Consider the following 23,714-nt stretch of genomic DNA (forward strand, 5'->3'; position numbering starts at 1 on the left):
TCAATAAGTTGAACTTATTGAGAGAATCTCAGACAGTTGAATAATTCTTTTAGTAAAGTTAAAATAACCGCAAGATAAGAGTCGTGATGAGTCGAACCTAACCACCAATCAAGATATTGTCAATGAGAGTTCGAATCCGGACTTTCTGATAGTGCTTTTTAAGAACTTTAACTGCTATTACCACCTCTCTACCCTTGGTTTTTAGAAGATCTTGTACTCTACAACGATTTTTAACTATTTCTTTTTAGGATCCAACGCTATGATTTGCCTTCGTCTGATTCTCATTTGAATCTCTTCATCTCCGAGCTAGAACTTTTCAACTTTTCCCTCTGCTAAACAATCGGCGATATCCTTCAAAGCCAACCCATTCTTATGTGGGTGGCAAAATCTTCTTCTGGACACAGTACTCCTAATTTTTTATTCGTTCGAATGCATCATATATACCATTCTGCAAAATGGGCCCAAATATTTTTCTGGGAATTTACTTTTTCCATATTCTTTGGTTTTGCTACCTAAAACCAAAGTTTTGTCCGTTTCAATCTCTTTTCTGGAGAGATTTAAAGTCTGGATTTCCTATGCAAAACAAAGGCATATTGTTCTTACGCGGCAGGTATTCTTGCTTTAATTATTTTGGCGACATCATTTTTGTTTATAATACTTCGAGATATTAAACACTTTCCATTCTCATATTGTCTCGCCTTACAGAAACCTTGTATTTTGTGCTTCCTCAGCGCTACGGAAGATCCGCCTTTGACCAGGTAAATCAACCAAGTACATCATCGGCACGAAGCATGAACTGGGTTATTTTATTATGAAGAAAATATTCATGCCTCATGTCACGCTCAGGTTACACGGGAGGAATAGAATTCCTGGATAATGCAAGAATATCTTGATCAACCAATTAAGCAAATAATTTCCCTACTTACCTAGAATTAGGAATGCATAAAAATCCGCGAATGGCTGCTGCGTTGTGCAAAGTTAAATTGTTACAAGAGTTAAATTTTTTTTTCATTAAAACGGCTACAAGAATTTCTAATTCAACTGTAGAAACAGAATTCATTTTGAATTTAACCTCATCAGGCATGTCATGCGTATATAATGCAAATTAGATTTTCTGCCAGTAATTTAGATTAAAACATCATAAAATAATGCTAACTGCTAGAATATTCATTTTCCAATTGAAAGAATTCTCAATTGAATGTTTTCGAAGGTTTTGTTTGCTGGACATACAAAAACTTCCTTCCTACGAGGCAATGCAATTCAACAATAGCAAAGAATGCCAATAAAATGAATTCTGTTAATCAATGAAGTTAGTAGGTGATTTCAATTTAAAAAGTGACTAATTTACTATTACCCTAAAGCCAAGCTAAAGTTATTTTTTCTGAATCAGTTTTCAGAAAAATGAACATAAAGTTTAAGAAACTATATTGCTTCAGATTATAATATTTGTAAGAAATTCCAAACCTTACTTTTAATTTACTCTTACTAAAATTCAGAATAAATAAATAAATTAAGTTTGAAACAATCGTTGAAGCCGTTTTCGAAAAATATTATAAATGGTTGAAAGCATAAAAGAAAAATTCATTTGTAACTGAAACTAACCACATCCCTTCCGAAATCAAAACTTGTGTCCTCATTACAAAGAAAAATTTAATAATTACGGTATATTAACAATTAAGAACAACCTTAACCTCCTTATTTAACTAACTTTGCTTTGTTCTTAAAAATAAGTACTAGAAATTCTATTCAAGCGGTGCCGGCGTGGAGTGTGAAGTCATAAGAAAACTTTTTAAAGGTGATCATTCAACTAATTGGTTTAAATGTGATGTTTTTAAATAATTCCTTGGTTTAAATGTCAGCCCTCTTATTATCATTTATCATAAACAAAATTAACAAATTCATGAATTTAAAATGAAGAATATAGTTTAAAATACTTTTTTTACAAGCAATAATTTACTACTAACGGGTGTATCTTACTGACAGTATGTTAATAATAAAGTAAAAATAGATTCAATTCAAGTTGAAAGTAGCGCAAAAATTCTAGTACAATGTAGGAATATTGATTGCCCTCAAAATCTAAATACAAATTACCTGATTCAAGGTTTCATCTTCTTTTTCATAATTTAAAATTTTGGATTTTACTAAATAACTATCCTATTTTAATTCTCTGACTGAAAATAATGATCACCTAATTTCATCTAATTATTGTAACAGAATGCTTTAGTTGAGTTCCTGTTAGTTACTAATAGTGTCCTGCCTCTAAAGCATATTAGATTTCACATTATTAAGTTATAAGGAATCGTTAGTATAGTTATTTACAACATGTTGTCCTAAATTAACGGTAACTTAGAAGACTAATCATGTTCTGTGTACCTGTACAATCTCCTCGTACTCTCATTGTACTCGTGTATTAGATTACATTAGTATTAATTAGAAACTTCTATACAGAATTTGAGCCTAAACTGTATAATTGCATTGTTTAATTGATTATTATTTTGCTTAATTTTATGGAGAATTTTTCTTTTTCTTTTCTTCTAAAAATAAAGTTGTAAATACCTTTCATATTTCTTTATTTTGTAGATGCATTACGAGAATTCAGAGAACATAAAGAGTTAATACTATCCAAGCGTTATTATCTATGTATCCTAATTCGGAGGGACCTGGTTTTTCCAACGAACTGCTGCAATTTAGCTCAATTCTGTGAAGCCGTATTCCAATTCCTGACTCTCAGTAGGGTTCTTTTAGCAGCAACAGTATCTGCCTATATCAACATTGGTCTTCCAGCTCTTATGGTACGATAAAGGTTGATACAACAAATATGGTGGCGTGTGTGCATTTTAAATAACCCTCAAAATAAATATTTGGCCAACACTCAATTTATTTCTTCGAAAGCCAGCAAGGAATTTTCCTATTTCACTTTTGGTGAAAGGAGTTATTCTATTAAAAGTTATGTTCGTGAAGATTTTGTATGTAAATGACTGAAGCGAAGTATCAAGTTGATTTTTCCACATTTTAACTGTTATCTTTTTTTGGACATGTGACATTAAGGTACTTGCTCCACTTTTTTGGCACTTGGTTTAGCACCCAGATTTTTAAAGATTAAATCTTTCAGTACTTGTGGAGCACATTATCTTTATGCTGAATCAACTTAGCAGGAAGTCCATTGTTTTCAGGAGCCTTATTATTTTTTCATAGGGAACCCATTAGCTTTGAAGCTGGCGACGCCCATTTCCTAGCAGAAGCAAAGGAAAAGTCTTCGTCAGGCAAAAAAGTAAATAAATGAATAAACCCTGCTTTAGACTGCTTAATACTTCATATAATAAACAAGTGCAATAACTGTAGTTAAGTACATAACTTCTGAGTAGTTCTGCAATGAACCAATAAAATGAAAATGAAAATTTTGAAGACGTGAGGAAACCTAGACAATATAAATTGTACATTTTTTCAAGCAGTTAATAATTTATATTAAGTCTATGGACCACATTGAACTCCATTGAATTACCAAAATAAACTTCCTCAAAATCAACGTTAAATGATTCACAGTATAAAGTATTAAAACCATGTAAGAATAAACAAAATGAAATAGTTGAAAGTTGAAAAAAAGTGGACGGCGTGGAAAGTAATTTATACTTAATCTTAAGTTATATTAGGGTGGCATGAACATTAAAAAATATTGCGTACCTTTTTTTTAAAAAAAATAAAAATGTTGAGCAACCTTTATGAAATTTTTCTTTAATATGAAACTTTTTTAAACCGGGTTTTTCAAAATTGAAATATGAAACATTCATTTAGAATTATTAACTTTGTTGGATTAGTGCTAAAAAAAAAGTTAAATCTTGCGAACATAAACTTGGTTACTGTTGAAAAAATAAATAAATAATATTGAAAGAAGCAGCGATGATTCTTTATTTGTCTTTATTATGACCTGTTAAATATTTGGATTTAGCACTCTATCATAAAATTAGTTGCAAATTGTTATGTGTTGTAGAAATGGAATCAAATTTTTTAGATCAATTCAAGTTTAACGAGAACAGAAATTTTAAATTTTCTAAAGCCTACACTAACTATGATAATAGCCTATAATTAGCTTCATATTAAATGAAGAAATTTAACGCTAAAATTAAATAAATTTGAAGACAGACTTCAAAATTTCACATCATAAAAAGCTATTTTAATTAGTATTATTATAAGCAAGAAAGAAGCTCGTTCACAGATTTCTGTCCCCATTTTGAGAAATAAAGATGGTGGTTTTAGATTAACAAGTTCAAAGTACTTTACTGTCAATATACTTACAATTGTGAAATCAAAAAAATTTCTAAAAACATAAATAGTACCTGCTGTACTAATCGATGGCAGGAAATCATTGTATGTTGTAAATTCATAAGGGTAATATGGCCTAGAGTCAGCACCTCTAAATCTAGCCACAGGATGATAAGGCAGATGCTGTCGTTTACCTGATCGTGCATGATATAGAGGAAGTGGTGCTCCATCCATCCAAGTCATTGCTGCAACTGAGCAAAAAGAATTACAAAATAAGTTTAATCATCAATAAACGTAGATGGAGAAATACAAAAAATGATCCAGAAAATGGAGATATAACCTTTTGTGATTGATGAATTTTTATTTATTCCCTAAACATGATCTTTAAAGAGGCTCAAAAAGAGGCTTTTTCTTAAGTTATTAATAATTCAAATGGGCATAAGCACCGCCGAAGGACGGTCTTAAAATTGAAAATTAATGTATTTATAAAGTTATTCTTCAATGTTGAGAGAGATGCTGACTTCGATTTTTCAAATTTCTAACACTTATTACAGCAATTAAATAAAACCTCCTTGATAAACCAGACTGCGTCATTGATGAAAATGCCCAAGTTTTACAGAAAATGAGAATTGCAATTTAAGATTATGAATTTAATGGCGTTTTTATTTAATTTTTAATAAGAAAAATCAATATATTATTTTTCAACAAGAAATAATTTCAAAAACCACAATAAAATATTAAACGCTGCCCTTGTATTTCCATTTCTGATAAAACCGGTCTTTAGAAGTATATAATAACACAGAGGGAGGCCGTAGAATATAACTCTTAACGCTTTCAATAGAGTCGGATAACGGCCCATCTAAACAGTCATCTCTATACGCGGTTTTGTATTTTTTTTATTAGGTTCATAAAATTTAACTGCACATTTATTGAAATTAAATCTACGAGAGGTTATAATGTGCTCTTGCAGCTCATAATAAGTAATCATATTAGGATATCATCATCTAGGGATGGGCTAGGGATAGTGAAAGACATCAAAATAGTGTTGAGTCTTTCACCCTTTTGTCAAAAGGGAGATGCTTTGGCCTGGAAAAAGTAGGAAGGGAATCGAGAACTAAAAAAAAAAGTAAAGTAGTAGTGCTTATTTTTTGAGGCGAGCTTTACGTCCAATTATGCCTATAATCGGGCACTATACTTACTAAATTAGTCCAGCTGCTAGTGTTTGCCGATAATATCAACATTATCGGACGATCATTTAATACTGCATTGCCAATCCGAAGTCAATTTGACTCCAAAAAATACACACATCTCATAGCTATCCCGAAATGCTCTTAGATATGCTATTCCCACACTCTCACCATTTGATAGTCACTGTGCTGAAGACCAAGGTATTTTTTTTTTTTTTTTTTATGATTTAAGGCGCATCAACATCTAAGGTTATTGGCGCCCGGAGCTTTTTTCAGTGCACTGCCGGCCTCCGGACAGTGTTCTCTCGTTACAGACAACACTGTCCATCACCGAACAGTGAGCTGTAAGAAGCTCCTAGGAAGAGAAAATCTAAGGGTCAGCAGCTGGATTCGAACCCGGGACCTCCGCGTGGGAGTCCAGTATGCTAACCTCATAGCTAATCCCTTCCCTACCATGGTATTCTTAGTTTCTTTTTTGCAGATTAGTTTACTTGAATCATAGGAGTCATTTTGCCTCCAGTTTGGTATTATACGTAAATATATCGGAGTCATTTCGACTCCTGATTGGTAATATAAGTAGATTTTCTGTTACTATCTTGACTCCAGATATTGCCTAAATGCTTATTTGATAAACTTACATAATTTTCATAGAAAGTATCAAGGCACAAAAAAAAAAGCCTCTTTCTAGAATTGATTTTCTGTCCGAATTGCAGCAAAAACTTGCAGCGAATTGGGTAATTTCCGATCCGCGTCAACAGCGCGCAGTAATTGAAAAAATAGCTAATGTAATTTAAAAAAAATGAAAAAGCCCATGATCAGAAGGCAGTCAATCAGGATTCTAGAAAATACTGAAATTACTGCGATTCTAAGTTGAAGTTAATTACTTCTGCGTGAAATGTTAAAGCCGATTTGTGGACAAAATTTGGTTTTTCGTTCTTAATTCCCATTCTTTCTCATCCTTTAATGCAAATTTTATTATTAAAATTGAAATCAATATAAAAAAAAGATAAAAATAAATTATGGAGTCAATATGACTCCACAATGGCAATAACAGACTAAGTTCGAGCATTGGCAATGTAGTGTTAAAGCAGAGAAGGAGTCATTTTTAGCGCTGGAGGAATCGGCCAAAATAATGGGCATCACCATCAACCAATATTAAACTAAGTATAGGGTTTCTGATCAGAACAGATCAACGCAGGTTTTTAAAACGGGCAGCCACAACTTTCAAAACAAGCGTGCATTTGTTAACTTCGCTCCAAGAACTTAGATATAATTGGAAGTAAAATCTATTTGAATCTTTTGTAAGCACTCACACGACTGTCTCTTATTACAATTTAAATAAATAAATTTTCTGGAGACGATTTAGTGCGGAGATCTAAATAGGAAAATAATTTAAGTAAGAATTCACAATTTTGTTCTCACCAATAAAGGTACCCTCTAGAGATGATAGAAGCATAAAAATAAATACATAATTAAATTGTTACCCCTTTTCTCTTTGCCCCTAATATTCCAATCATTTCTTCTCTTGAAAGGAAAAAGAGTTCTTGCAGTCTTTCAATCTCCCATTTCTATTCTTTTTATTTTAAGCACAGAAGATTACTCGCTTATTAACTGCTTTTTATCCGTAATTAAAAAAAGCCTTCCTTACCTTTAATAAAAAGCTTTTCTTTTGAAGTATTTAATCTTGCATATAATATTGTTAAAGATGTAATTTTAATTTTCCTATAAAGTGGACATTGAATAAAAGAGGATTTAACTTCTTTTCCACTTCTAAGAGGAAATAATAGCGATCATGTTTTCACTAAACTTGCCAAGTAAAGGAAGTTTAGATGTTAGGGTGATAAATATAAATAGCCAACTTTCCTAGATTTGTGCAACAATATTATCATAACAATGGCGACACAATACTGTATGTAAAGAAGACACAATAAGAAAGAATATTGGTTTAACTGAAGAGAAGTAACTTTGTTGGGTGAAGTTAATTTTTAGCAAGGATGCATGCTGTGGACGAATTTAAAATTAAATTTATGTTTTTTATAGAGGATAAATTTTAATTTCAAGTAACTTATTATATAAATACTTATTTTTATTTCTGATGTTGATAATGTTTGTAAATATATCATTATATATAACGTTATTTCATTTTTACTTCATTGCCCTCACTTTACGGATTATAGAAATAAGTTTCTAAACAAATATGTAAATATGAATGATGATATAAATTACCTAGTTGCCTCTATTTAAGACATTGATAATACTGATAAACAGCTGATGAATTCTTTACTTTTATTTTCACTTTTTTTTATTGTCACTTTACTTCATTAATTTTATTTTGTTTTATGAACTTATTGTTTACTCATTGCCGTGCTCCCAGCAATGGCACTCTATAGCCTAAATGCTTGAAAATAAATAATAATAATAATAATAACAATAATAAATACATATTTCTAATTATACGCAAGTGTTTAATGCACCTGTTAGAACCATAAAATGGCTTGAAAAATGTTCGAGAACATACATTTCGTTGAATTGAAGAAATTAAATTTACATCTTATAAAAAGTTATCCTCCTTACTCACTTCAACTCCTACCTGAAAACCATATTCCAATTCCTTCTGATTTGATTAAGTATTTCAAATCAGTATTGATATTACCAGAAACGAAAGTTGAAAATAAATTTGGCAATGGAAATAAATGTAATTTTATTTTATTTTATTTATTTTTAATAAAGAAAATCTACTAAAGTTGAGTAAAAGAGGCAAGAAATTGTATTATTCGGCCAAATGACGTATGTTGTTAACTGTTTTAATTTAAATAAAAGCTAAAACTATTAGACTAAAAATAAGTTATTAAGAAAAGTCCAATATCGATCTACCACTGTTGACAAAAATCTTAAATAAGACTTTCTGGATTACCATATTCTTGGCAAATTTTCTGGATTTAATGAAAGTGTGTTCAGGGTACGTGGGCTACTTGTTAATTTTAATCAAATAAGTGTTAAATTTAATTTTAATTAATTCAGCAATCTCACTGAAGATATTTTATTATTTAGACTCATCAACATTTGTGATCACTGTTGCCTAAAGCTCTTTTTAGTGTTTCTCTTTAAACTACAGAACAACCGAATTGTTTAAACCATCTTGTTTAGCAATATCATTTTCAAAGTTCCAGTAGCATAAAATGATAAATTAAAATCTATTTCATATTTAATAAGCCCATATGTATACGAAATAGGCCCTTAAGAAAAATTAAAATGAGAGTAAACACAATGTTCTACACCGTCTTCTTCAAAATTCTGGGCAAATACCTAGCAAATGATAACCCTAAATTATATTGATCAAAGAGTATTTGCTGACAAACAGTGCAAATAGAACAACCAGATATACAAAATAACAAATTTTTTTTGTAGGTCAAATAACAAGCAATGCAAGATTTGATGAAGCGTGTATGAAACGTTGTCCTTTATGTTATGATTCCAATCGGTAATAACCCTTTCTTGTTACGATACCTCCTAAAATGGAAATTGTGAACAAACATCTCTTACTCCTCTGTGAAAGTTTTTATATTCAACACGTGGGATCTGTGAGGTACATAAAATTGGGAACACTTACTTATATACTTCCTTTTATCATAAATATAAAAATATTTGGGACAAAAAGTTTATTATCTGCTTTTTAATAAAATAAAATACAAAAGTTCTTGACAGATATTTGGCGAACATGAGGTCAGTATCAGACAGCCTAACAAAGTTGGATTACTGGCATTTATCTTTTCTTTACACGATAATAATCACAGCTATCTTTATTTAAATTTTTGTTACATTTTGTTTTCAATTTATTCTTAATTCCACAAAATTAAAAACAATCATGGTTATTGGCCGTCTAAGAGATTGCTATTTGTTTAAATAACCTAGAAACAAAAAAATTAGATTATATTGAAGGCAAGATATGAACAAATAAAATACTCAATGAATATCTGAAAGTAAAATAAACAAATCATAAGTATAAAAAAGAATCATTATCCTAATAATTGAATCCTGAAACTAAAAAGAACCTGTACGAAAAAGAACCTATTCTAAGCATGAATACAATAATTTATTAGACCAGTTTAATCGTTTCTATTCAAATATGAAATTAATTCGGTATGATTTAAGGTTTTTTTTTTGTTTAAATATTTTAAACAATAGCGAATTATAGCTGCGGACACATTTGCACTGAACCATCTTTAGTGAACCAAAATTAGTCAAAGCTATAGCCTTGAAAACATTGCAGAGAAAAATAATCTAGCCTCTTCTGCTCAGAATTTGGCATTCTATTTCTTCTTAATCACAAAATATTATGTGCGTATACTTTCAAACAAATATTCAAATATTAATACTTTCAAACAACCTACCTAAAGTAGATTTAATGTGCGCAACTCCTTCGAAAAGAGAAAATATTTAAAAAGATAAATAAAAGCGAACTTTGGGAACAAATAGTAGTCCGAGGGAGCCAAGTCTGGAGAATAGGGGGGGATGTGAAACGAGTTGGAACCCTATTTCCATTAATTTTGCGACCACAACTGCTGAGGTGTGAGCTGGTGCATTGTCGTGATGGAAAAGGACTTTTTTGTGGGCCAATCGTGGGCGTTTTTCTTGCAGCTCGGTTTTCAAACGGTCCAATAACGATGAATAATATGCACCTGTAATAGTTTTACCCTTTTCCAGATAGTCGATGAGGATTATTCCTTGCGAATCCCAAAAGACAGTCGCCATAATCTTTCCGGCCGAAGGAACGGTCTTCGTCTTTTTTGGCGCAGATTCCCCCTTGGTAACCCATTGTTTAGATTGTTCTTTGGTCTCAGAAGTGTAGTGATGTATCCATGTTTCATCCACAGTGACGAAACGACGCTTAAAGTCCTGCGGATTCTTCTGGAACAGCTGCAAACCGTCCTTGCAACACTTCACACGATTTCGTTTTTGGTCAAGCGTGAGCAATCGCGGCACCCATCTTGCGGATAGCTTTGTCATGTCCAAATGTTGATGCAAAATATTATATACCCGTTCATTCGAGATGCCCACAGCACCAGCAATCTCATGCACCTTCACTCTTCTGTCATCCATCACCATATCATGGATTTTATCAATGATTTCTGGAGTAGTAACCTCAACAGGGCGTCCAGAACGTTCAGCGTCACTTGTGCCCATATAGCCACTCCGAAAATTTTGAAACCACTTATAAACTGTTCTAATCGAAGGTGCAGAGTCACCATAATGTTTATCAAGCTTCTCTTTAGTCTCCTGAGGCGTTTTGCCTTTCATAAAGTAGTGTTTAATCAACACACGAAATTCTTTTTCGTCCATTTTTTGAAAATCACTCGACTTCCTCGATTCAAACTAATGCCAAACACAAAGAAATAGACCGATCTGGCTGAAACTTGGTGTGTGTTCTTCCAAGAGATGCTACTAACTAAACATAACCTCGATACGCGCCAGTAGTGCTATCTCGCTGACTTTGCACGGACTTTTCAAACGACCCTCGTATATAAAACAAAATTATAATTCACGTTAAAAGAAACGCAAGTCATGCACTCAAATACAATTATTATATAAAATAGTATGAGTGGGGCTAGTGATATCTCAGTTAACTTATACTCTAATAACATTTGCTACACCATTCAACGAGAAAGGACAATGATTTTATCGATCACAGCTGGTTGATCCTTTTTTTCAGGGCCAGGTTTGCATTTTCATCTCAGTGGATTAGTTCATGTTAGATTATAAAATTTTCTGGGCTAATCACTTCATACCTAACACCTATCCTTATTTACAGAGCCTAATTTCGAATAAAAAATTTAATTGCAAAAACTGAAATGTTTCTGAAAATAAAGAAACAAACAAAAAATTAAGCGTAAAATAAATAGGAAGATTAACATATGACATCAGTTAGGTAGAGTAAACTGTAACAGAAAAATGGATATGTTTTTTACTTTTTGTATCAGCCCACACAACATCATTGATTACCTTTTAACCACTAAACCACAAATATTTAAATAAACTCTTACTATTTACGTGCCAACGTTACATTTAAATTAAATTGTTTTAGCCTTTCATTTAGAAGATGTTGGTGACAATTCTAAAACGGGCAGACCGCAAAAACACTGCTACGTTTTGTAACCATCCTGTTTAGTTAAGGTTCAACTAAACATACTTGCAATTTCAAAGATGAGTAGGTTGCAGTAATGTTTTGTACATTCTACTACTAAACTACTGGCTACATTATTAACTGCATTTATTGATAGATATTTAATCAACATTAATTATTTGTATAAGACGGTAGTAGAAACAGTATTTGATCCAAATGTAGATGTCGATTTTACTAATAAGTCTTCTGACTTTAAGAAATATTATCTCCTTATCTTCCTTTTTCGAAAATCTTGCACAAAAAGTTGGCTTTTAGACTTTATTAAACGTTTTCCAGAGGTTTTCTTCAACTTGTGGCTTCTTCATAGTCTAAGTTCTTTATTTTGATGTCATTGCAGTCAGAATCTTGTTAAGGTTAAGAGAGGTAGACGCTGCATGTAAGGGATACATTCATTTCAAGGATTTTGATCGAAGCTCGTAGAAAGAGAAAATCTAAGCGCCATCAGCTGGATTCGATCTCAGGATCTCCTGAAGGAAATCCAGTAAGCTAATCCTTCCTGAGCTAATCCCTTCCCTCGATTGGAATGTTGAGTCCAAATTCCAATAATTCCTATCCCCAATATTTCCCCTCCACCATCAATGGGCGGAAAGAAAGTCGATAGTTTGCCTTCTAAGTGCGACAAAAGAAAACGAACTGAAAAATGCTTAAAAGTGTCCACTACTCCTGACTATGTAAGAAGCGAGCCTCAGATACTGAGTTATTCTGAGTAATTCTGGGAGGAACTTTACATCTAAACACATAGATATTTAGAAGAATTAGATGGTATCACATTAGATTCACTTTGAGGAAATTGCGAGCAAATATCTTTCCAATTGGTATCGAATAACTTATAGATCCTTGGGGTGTCGCGGTGGCGTAGGCTGAATAGCCAATTCCCCAGATGGAATCTAATCTAATCTAACTTGTGGTAATGGCAACAAAATTTCCATTCATGTTCAGGAATGGTTTTCTAGTTTTCCAAGAGTTTCTGAAGCAGATTATTTTTTGTGTGAGAAAGAAAAAAAAAAGTGAAGCAGGCAGACCAACCGTAATGTTTGAAGACATAGAATATAGAGGCAAATGATACTTTTGAAAATAAGATTTGTTTTTACATAAATAAGGTGTTTTTCTTAACTTTATTCCAAAGCTGGTAATCAGAGCGCTTATAGGTAACAGTTATTTCCCATTTCCCCTTCAATCATCCATCATTTCTCAACCTATGGTAAATGGCGACTCCTGCCACAGACGTCGGTTTTTAGTAAAACTTGTTTTAGTAATGTTTTCTCCGTTAAAGTGTTTCACCATTCATCGAAGTGAAAGGTTAACAAAAAAATAATTAAAAAAACATTTTCCACCTTATTTCCTACCATAATTTTATGGTCTTTCAACTCTTGACCTCAGATTAGTACTGTTAAACTCTTCACCTTCTAAAAGTATACGATTTTTCGATATATCATAACAGAAAATCAGCAACAATAAATTAGTAGAATTTTTAATTAGATGAACACAGCTTACCTCTATTTGTTTATGCAACATTCACTACAGACAACGTGAACTTTCTAATTAAGGTGAAAAAGTACTTTAATTAATTTCTACTGAGAGTGTTGTTATACTGGAAATCAGTGCTACACATTTGTCATGACAATATCTGATTAAAAAAATATATACATATATTGACTTTTTGTGTCTCACTTTAATACTTCAATAGAAATTTTAATACACAATTCTTGCTTTTATCACATTTCAAACACTCCTTTATAAATACTATCGATTGATATTTACTTTAGAGTCCCTTTTATTAAATAAATAATGCAAAAGATATAAAATGCCAGCCATATTTGAACTTAAGATATATTTGCTCAAGTTTTTTTGATAAGAAAGAATCATTCTAAATGGCAATGTTTTTAGAATAGATCTTTTTTAGTTATTTGTTTTTGTAATATTGAAGTATAAAATGTCTATTTTTCTTTGTGCTTGTCCAGTTGTAGCAGAAATCAGTAGTCTTATGTTTACCAAAGAGATATTTAATATGGATGAGCTTATTTTGCCTCAGCAGAAACTACGTTTATATAAGCTGTTTAATTATATATTTTTTGTGTTAAAACTGAGATACTTTTTTCTAATTAGGTGACATACTTTTTTTGGGTTCATCTGTATTATTGGTTATTATAGTACTATTCTTTTTAATTCACTTTCAGAAGGTAGAAAGTTTTGTTTAATTTTGGCCTTAGTATGGTTTACGTTTATGTTCCCGACTCATCAGGATGAAGTATAAGAGCTTTAAGTAAATTAAATAAACGATGATTCCTCTTTTTGTTGACTGATTCATCAATTCAATATTCTTTCTATATAATTATAAAATAATTAATGGGATTTCTCTAATGAGTTGTGTGGGAGGTCTCTTATTAGTTCTGTTTCATAAGAGGAATGTACAGCCATTTATGTAGACACTCTCTTGTACGAGGGTCGTTTGAAAAGTCCGTGCAAAGTCAGAGAGATAGCACTACTGGCGCGTATCGAGGTTATGTTTAGTCAGTAGCATCTCTTGGAAGAACACACACCAAGTTTCAGCCAGATCGGTCTATTTCTTTGTGTTTGGCATTAGTTTGAATCGAGGAAGTCGAGTGATTTTCAAAAAATGGACGAAAAAGAATTTCGTGTGTTGATTAAACACTACTTTATGAAAGGCAAAACGCCTCAGGAGACTAAAGAGAAGCTTGATAAACATTATGGTGACTCTGCACCTTCGATTAGAACAGTTTATAAGTGGTTTCAAAATTTTCGGAGTGGCCATATGGGCAGAAGTGACGCTGAACGTTCTGGACGCCCTGTTGAGGTTACTACTCCAGAAATCATTGATAAAATCCATGATATGGTGATGGATGACAGAATAGTGAAGGTGCGTGAGATTGCTAGTGCTGTGGGCATCTCGAATGAACGGGTACATAATATTTTGCATCAACATTTGGACATGACAAAGCTATCCGCAAGATGGGTGCCGCGATTGCTCACGCTTGACCAAAAACGAAATCGTGTAAGGACGGTTTGCAGCTGTTCCTGAAGAATCCGCAGGACTTTAAGCGTCGTTTCGTCACTGTGGATGAAACATGGATACATCACTACACTCCTGAGACCAAAGAACAATCTAAACAATGGGTTACCAAGGGGGAATCTGCGCCAAAAAAGGCGAAGACCGTTCCTTCGGCCGGAAAGATTATGGCGACTGTCTTTTGGGATTCGCAAGGAATAATCCTCATCGACTATCTGGAAAAGGGTAAAACTATTACAGGTGCATATTATTCATCGTTATTGGACCGTTTGAAAACCGAGCTGCAAGAAAAACGCCCACGATTGGCCCACAAAAAAGTCCTTTTCCATCACGACAACGCACCAGCTCACACCTCAGCAGTTGTGGTCGCAAAATTAATGGAAATAGGGTTCCAACTCGTTTCACATCCCCCCTATTCTCCAGACTTGGCTCCCTCGGACTACTATTTGTAGGCTGGCGGGAAAAAGATTTTATTCAAACGAGGAGGTGATTGCAGAAACGAATGGCTATTTTTCAGACTTGGACAAATCCTATTATTCGGAAGGGATCAACAAACTAGAGCAGCGTTGGACGAAGTGTATAAGCCTAAAAGGAGACTATGTTGAAAAATAAAAAAGGTTAACCCTAAAAATTAAGTAGTTTTTATTTTTGCACGGACTTTTCAAACGACCCTCGTATGCTTGCAGCTTCTTTGGTATGGCGTTCCACTATCAAATCTAATAGTGCTCAGTATTATTCACTATCACAATAAACTTTACAAAAACCTGTTCACTAAGAACAAATACTGACACGAAAAGTATTTATACAGACATGATGTGCACAAAGTGCAAAAATTTAAACATGAGTCGCCAAATACTCTAAGTTTATTGACATTAATCCAGTGATTGCGGAGATAAATACATAAATAGTTTCAGTAATATGATGCTGAAGGTTGTGAAGGTTTTTAGGGCCAGGTTGTAAGGCTATAAATACTGCCTTAATACGCCAGTCATTCTTAGGCATTTACTTAAATCTATTTTGCAAAATTTTGTCTTTTTAAAAAAATTTTCGCTGAACGAAAGTGACAACAGAATTTTTTGTGGTTTATGTTTTTCTCTTACTTTGTAATACTGGATTTTTGTTTGTAACCTGTTTTTACTATTGACACCTTAGAATACTTACAATCCAAAAAATGAAACTTATCAACTGTTTTCTTTTTCGGTAATCTCTTACTGAAAAAAACTATTCAACCATCGTTTAAGACCAAGTAATAATAAAAGTAATAGGGAAAAAGAAATAATACCCGCGAACAAAAATAATACAACACTAATCTGATTCAGAGAAGTGTAGACAAATTATACAAGAAGGAAGTAGCAAGAAGTGTTCATGTCCACAATAAATAGAATAGAAATATTTCTACCTTTCAATAATTCTACTAAAGAAAGACATATATCGTTGACAATAAATAGAATTATCTATCATGTTGCAGATGACCACGATTGATGTGATGAAAGCGACACCATTACTAAAGAAGATTGGCCATATTTGAAAATATGAGGATAAAAAAAAACTATTACATGAGGAAATACATTTTAGGTCATCCGTCCTTATCATTCCAATTTATTTTGTCCTTCCTTTTCTGTTAAGGATCTGTTCTCATCAATAGTTATGTCTTGTAAGAGTACCTGTTCTAGCTAATAATCATACCGCTGATTCCAAGTGTTGTCTACTTAAAAATAATCTACACAAAAAAAAATTAAGGTGACTGACTACCCCATTTTAACATTTTTAGAAATCCATGAATTAAGTGAATATAAATTGGGCACCGCGAAAAAATAAGATAATTTCTGTTTATTTTATAAATATTATAAATGGAAATGACTCTTTTTAAAACTTTTTCTAATTAACTACATCGCAGGGAAGGGATTAGCAATGCGGTTATCGAACTGGACTCCCACGCGGAGGTCCCGGGTTCGAATCCAGCTGCTGACCCTTAGATTTTCTCTTCCTAGGAGCTTCTTACAGCTCACTGTTGTCTGTAAAGAGAAAACACTATCCGGAGGCCGGCAGTGCACTGAAAAAAGCTCCGGGCGCCAATAACCTCAGATGTTGACGTGCCTTAAATCATTAAAAATAAAAAAAACTACATGGCTGAGGCACCACAGAAATTTTTTCAGGGAAAAAGAGGGTTTATTTAAGAAGTAAATGCATTACTTTTTAATTTTAAACTATTCCTTCATTTAGGATAAGAATAATCACTTATTTAATGGGTCCTTTCTTAAAATATGTTCATATAATAATTTAAGCAGTATGATCTCATTTAAACCATAATTATTAGTCATTAATAATTAAGAAATTACTCAAGATTAACACTCCATGAAATTTTTGGACAGATTTAAGAAGAGGGCACCGTACGATTGGGTCACATCAAACGTTAGTGGTCTGAAAAAATTGTATAAATTTAAAATTTAATATATAGGTATATATAAAAAAAGGTTAAAGAAGCTAACCTGTACATGACGCCGCTGGGTGAGCAGTTTCATGAATGTGGTTAGGGACGATGAGAATTTTGTTGATAGGTTGAAGGAAGGAAACACAGAATAACCAAGAAAATCCTATCATTGGCAACACAACCAGTAGATTCTGATTTTAACGGGCAGGTGAATTAATGAAAGCAGTCTGAATAAATTAAAAACTGTGAAATTACAAGGAGAAGCTGTTTGAAAAGCGTTGAGATCGCAATTAACTTTTGTTTGGTGATCCCAAAACGGAGTAAACAGCCTGGAGCAGGCTCGGCCGAGTACTGCCAGCACAAAAACAGAAAATTAGCAAGCTAACGAAATTTTGAGATCTAAGCATTAATGTGAAGCATACAAAAGAAAACTCGTCACAGTTTTTCAGTTTCATTCAGTGAGAGCTGGTTGCAATAATACATTTGGGCTGAGAATTAAATCAATTTCAGAGTTTTTAATTTTCTTACACATTACAGGGACTATCAACTCCTACAAAGTTAATTCAGGCAGCAAGATATGCCTGCATGGCACATGCTGTGTATTTGTACAAATTTATTGGCTACCAAGGCTTTCATAATAAAAGCAAAGTGAGTTAGGAGCTTGGCAGTCCGGGAGGATTTTCAAGGTACTCTAAACTCTAAAGGAACTGAGCCTTTTATGCCCTAGCAGTATTGGAGCCAACAAGCGGTTGAAGTCTTAACAGTAGTTGCAATGATGAATGAACTTTTAGTAGGTTTCAACCGGCTGAAACCTTCCCTAAATGCGCTTATGTTCCCTGCATGAGTATTTATTTGAATATCAATGACACTACTTTAAAATGATGCAAGCCTTTTTATTTGAAATATTTTTACGGAATAATTTAACCAACTGGCAATTAATAACTTTAGTAAACACCAAATAATTGTGCCTCTTGCGATCAATTCTTATTACATTAAACAGATAAACATCTAGAAAAAGAAATATATATTAATTAGATCTTAATTATCAAGAACCAAGTTCAGCCTACCAGAACGTATAAAATTAGATTAAATTGGTGGATGCTACTGATGAGAAACTTGATTGCACTATTTAGTGATACGGACACGTTCTTGAACAACTTCAGTTCTTTTTTGCAGTAGGTAACACTAATTTAATGGATATAAGGCTTTCTGTATGACATTAAGCAAGCTTCTTAACGTGACTTTCAAAAGTAATAACACGAAAGTGGTCTTTAATGAAAGACTTTGTACCTTAAAACCTAGTTCTTCACTTAGTAACTAAATTAACTACTGTTTATATGAGATGAAAGTAGATTTCGTGTTATAAAATTAATTTTTCTCGTTTTTAAAGTGCTAAAAGTTTCAAGGCATTCTTCTTTTACAACAAAAAAGATTTTAGCTAGTGCTATAGTACTCTCCTTAAAGTTTTATCTCCACTAATGAAAGTTGGCTATTAATTTTCATTAAATGAATTGCGGCCCCTTACAAGATGAAAGAACTCCATGTTGTAACCAGTCTAAGTTCTAACTTTTGACAGCTAGGATGTCTTCTACTCTTAGTCTTAGTATTTTTTCCATAATAGTGTACTGTAGAAAACTCTAATTGACTTACCTCATCGCAAATACCATTTACACAAATTTTTACTTCGCAATTTTAGTTAATCTCAGCAAATTCTTGAGACAAATGAGATCGCTATGCAGAATTAAAGTTTTGCTGGTGCAAACTTTTGATTTGTAAAGATAACTATTTACTGTACGTGAGGAGACTAGAAATGCTGACATTAATTACTGGTTAAAATCTAGCGACGTTACGCCTTGTTTAATTTTGTAAAGTCCAAAGGTAGATCCATGCTAACGAGCCACAAACAATTCTCTAACTAAAAATAGAATTCCAACCCGTTATTTCTGAAATTATTACTTCAACAATAAAGTAATACGTTCAGCAATTAAATCTTCTAATTATTAAAACTTGTTGATTGAGGATATTTGCAGTGATACATAAATTTAGAGATTAAAATCAACTGGTTAACTTTTAACAGACACAATTTTTTTAAGGATTTGTACATATAAAGATAAATAAAAAATAATTCCTTAATTGAGCTTAAATTAGCTCAATTATTAAAATTTAAGTTTTTGCAGCATAATCCTTGCTTCTAATTTTGGGTATAACTGTATTACTTATTTCTAATATAAAAGTATGTACAGAAAATTGATAAAATAGACTAGGCAGAGTAGAAATAATTTAAAACAGAGATTGCAGCATTTTATAAAACAATTAGAAAAGCTTTGATGTTCTTCTGTAAAACATGAAAGCTTAATTAACGGAAAGTATCCTTTGTTGTAAGTAATTCACTTTAATACATGTGACGGATTGTGCATGAATTCGATACTGACATTTCACTTCGTTTTAACAAAAACAATCAATTGATCTCCCCGCTTTTTCCTTAAAAAAATATTTTCAGCATTTGAGCTTTGATTAAAGAAAATTTTCATAATTCTTACGCTTCAAAACATTTAGTAAGTTTTTTAATTCTTTAATAAGATCACATTTTCCACAGAAGATCCACCAGGCTGACAGTGCACAAAAGAAACTCCGGCTGCTAATGTGAATTCACCACTGAAGTAAAAATAGTGAATTTTGTAACATTAAACTGTTCACTCCCTGTATTATTTCAAAGACATTGCATGAATATGCATATATTAATTTACTTGTGGGTGCCAAAACTTTTATGAGATAATTTTGTGATGTATACTCATACAAGGAATTTAATAAACGAAGTTGTAAGGGTTATTCACCTTGCAATAAATAATAAATTTCATTCTATAATATAGTTATTTATTAAGGAAGCTTTCAACGGAATCGTGGCTTGGTGTGTGCCAGAGTTGAGTGTGTCTTTGATTTATGGTTCGGGCACAAGTAAAGTTAGGTAAGTGAAATAAATGAATTGCGTAATAAGGTGAAACCAATAAAATGAGAATTATAGAAAAATGTAGAAAATAATAATAGTTACATAGTAATAAAATATTTATAAAAAAAATCTTCGCAAAACAAATAAAAAATAAGGCTGAAGTTAACAACAATTTCAATTCATTATTATTATTATTTTCTATTTTTGTTACTTTAAGTGACTTAATTTTAAGGCTGCCAACTTATCTGGATTATGTACGCAGATTTCCACATGTCTTGATTATATTTTCGAAACAAACCTAGGTATCAAACTCTCATTAATATGATTAAATTAAAACTGTCCGATAGGACAGTTGTACAAGTTATAACAAGTTATCTGTTTTATAACAGATTTTTTTAGTTTTTTTGAAATATATAATAATTCTATTTAAAAACAATGTCTACCAGTTTTATGTTAATTAATGAAGTTTGCATCTAGAAATTGATAGTGGAATTTTAAATATAATGTACTGATTTTACAACTTTATAGAACTTTTAGACTTTAAATATGGGAACAAATATGAAAAATAGATAACAAGTGAAACGTACATCACAGCAGCTGTATGAAAGTTTTGAAATGTAAAGGACTTTGTTTCTTTCAAATGTTACCTCTACAACTGGCCGTAGTTATCACCAGTTTCCATTTTAATTCAGCTTAATAATAACATTCCATTCAAGTTTTAGATGTTGAGAGGAACAATGTTGTTTGTTTTTTAAATTATTGTTGTTGCAACGAGTAAAGTAATCGACTTGGAACATTCCCGTCCCAGGAGGAATAATAATTTTTGCATTATGCAAGCAGATTTGATCGTACGAGGGTCGTTTGAAAAGTCCGTGCAAAGTCAGAGAGTTAGCACCACTGGCGCGTATCGAGGTTATGTTTAGTTAGTAGCATCTCTTGGAAGAACACACACTAAGTTTCAGCCAGATCGGTCTATTTCTTTGTGTTTGAATCGAGGAAGTCAAGTGATTTTCAAAAAATGGACGAAAAAGAATTTCGTGTGTTGATTAAACACTACTTTATGAAAGGCAAAACGCCTCAGGAGACTAAAGAGAAGCTTGATAAACATTATGGTGACTCTGCACCTTCGATTAGAACAGTTTATAAGTGGTTTCAAAATTTTCGGAGTGGCCATATGGGCAGAAGTGACGCTGAACGTTCTGGACGCCCTGTTGAGGTTACTACTCCAGAAATCATTGATAAAATCCATGATATGGTGATGGATGACAGAATAGTGAAGGTGCGTGAGATTGCTAGTGCTGTGGGCATCTCGAATGAACGGGTACATAATATTTTGCATCAACATTTGGACATGACAAAGCTATCCGCAAGATGGGTGCCGCGATTGCTCACGCTTGACCAAAAACGAAATCGTGTAAGGACGGTTTGCAGCTGTTCCTGAAGAATCCGCAGGACTTTAAGCGTCGTTTCGTCACTGTGGATGAAACATGGATACATCACTACACTCCTGAGACCAAAGAACAATCTAAACAATGGGTTACCAAGGGGGAATCTGCGCCAAAAAAGGCGAAGACCGTTCCTTCGGCCGGAAAGATTATGGCGACTGTCTTTTGGGATTCGCAAGGAATAATCCTCATCGACTATCTGGAAAAGGGTAAAACTATTACAGGTGCATATTATTCATCGTTATTGGACCGTTTGAAAACCGAGCTGCAAGAAAAACGCCCACGATTGGCCCACAAAAAAGTCCTTTTCCATCACGACAACGCACCAGCTCACACCTCAGCCGTTGTGGTCGCAAAATTAATGGAAATAGGGTTCCAACTCGTTTCACATCCCCCCTATTCTCCAGACTTGGCTCCCTCGGACTACTATTTGTTCCCCAATATGAAGAAATGGCTGGCGGGAAAAAGATTTTATTCAAACGAGGAGGTGATTGCAGAAACGAATGGCTATTTTTCAGACTTGGACAAATCCTATTATTCGGAAGGGATCAACAAACTAGAGCAGCGTTGGACGAAGTGTATAAGCCTAAAAGGAGACTATGTTGAAAAATAAAAAAGGTTTACCCCAAAAAATTAAGTAGTTTTTATTTTTGCACGGACTTTTCAAACGACCCTCGTAAGTGAACATTACTAATGAATACTCTAAAAATATTTTTGTAGTAAAACATAAAGTATCGCCATCAAGACCAATGCTATTCTTTTTATTTATTTTTTAAAACATTTTGAACTATCATTGGGTCAGAAATACCATGTTAAAAGACTAAAGTTTTTTTTTTTCGCTTTAACAGCAAAAGGGTCATTTGCGCCGATTGAATTAATAAAGAATATTGCTGCAGATTATTTTCTCAATAACATTGCATGATATATGGGATTTGAAATTCTAAACAATTTTGAATCTAGTTCAGTATAATATGTAGGTGGCACTTATTTTATCTTAATCTTACAATATTCCGCAGTATTCATCTGGAATTTGGTATTTTACATATTATAGAAAAATAGAGAGGGGAAAAATATTGACAATTACAGTTTTATTTTACATTTGTTTTTACCAAGCTTTAGTTCTAAAGTTTAGGTCAACTTAAGGGCTTAAGGCCTTGTGGCTAATTATTACATTGTTCCTTGATTTTTATTACATGTTTAAACTGAATTTTTAGTATCATTTTTGCAATATAATAGGTTTAAAAAATTGATTATTAACTTCAACTGTCCCTGTTCATTGTATCTAAGGATGAAATCTTCGCAAAACAAATAAAAAACTCCTTAACAAAAACTTACAGTTTTAAAAGTTAAGTATAAGGGTTGATTAAACGCCAAAAGGTACACAAATCAGCTAGTACCCAACATTTCATTCATGCTTAGTTCATATAATTTAAGTAATTTTGCTGCATTAACTTTTCCTTCACATTTTTTAGAATTTATTAGATGTCACAGACCTTTATGCTGGCCATATTTATCTACAAAATATTTGTTCAAGTAGCACTGTAGATTGACTTTAATATCTATTAATCTATAATAATCAATCTATTAATTACAGGTTAAAAAATTCAAAAACTTTTTGAAAAAATGCTTACATCAACATACATCAATGATTTTGTTTATTTTATTTATTTATTTTATTTATTTATTTTATTTTATTTATTTTTTTAGATCGTCTTTTTAAGTTCATTCTTCGATTAAAGTAATTGTTATTTTATGTAGTAGCCAAACGTTTATAATTAAAGGTAATAATTATCTGGCTTTATCGCAAATAATATGGTTTTCTTCAATTACATTCTCCATCTAGGTATTCATCCCACAATGTTGTGTATATGTAATATAAAATAAATAAAATATACATATTTTTTAGGACAGCTAATTATTCCAGTATTTTACTATAAGTAAAATTAGGGGGTCTAAATTAAATTACAATTGAGAAATGAATCATTATTGTTGAATAATCTACTTGTTATTAACTGTGTGTTATTTGTGCTCACGAATATTTCGGTAAAACGAATTCAACACTGAAATATTCTTTCAAATCCGTGATTCAAATTTAAACAGTAGCCGACTCTAACTTTGTCTTTTTCTACTTTTGCATATATATATATATGTGACATCTCAGAATAAAGGGCAAATTAAAGCTAAATCCGAAGAATAATTCGGAATAGAGTTAAAATAAAGTACCTATTTAAAAAC

The 23,714-nt window shown here is 32.4% G+C and overlaps 1 protein-coding gene across 1 annotated transcript in view; it reads right to left on the minus strand.

The window, feature by feature from the left end:
• Nucleotides 1-23,714, minus strand: part of LOC141451066 (uncharacterized) — a 38,337-nt gene that overhangs the window by 633 nt on the left and 13,990 nt on the right. Inside the window, exon 2 of the mRNA XM_074122101.1 lies at nt 4,335-4,511. Coding sequence (XP_073978202.1) covers nt 4,335-4,511 — 177 coding nt within the window. The remainder of the gene's footprint in view (nt 1-4,334; nt 4,512-23,714) is intronic.

Source organism: Rhodnius prolixus, unplaced genomic scaffold (assembly GCF_049639745.1).
Source record: "Rhodnius prolixus isolate KJV_2025 unplaced genomic scaffold, Rpr scaffold_8, whole genome shotgun sequence".
Lineage (NCBI taxonomy): Eukaryota > Metazoa > Arthropoda > Insecta > Hemiptera > Reduviidae > Rhodnius > Rhodnius prolixus.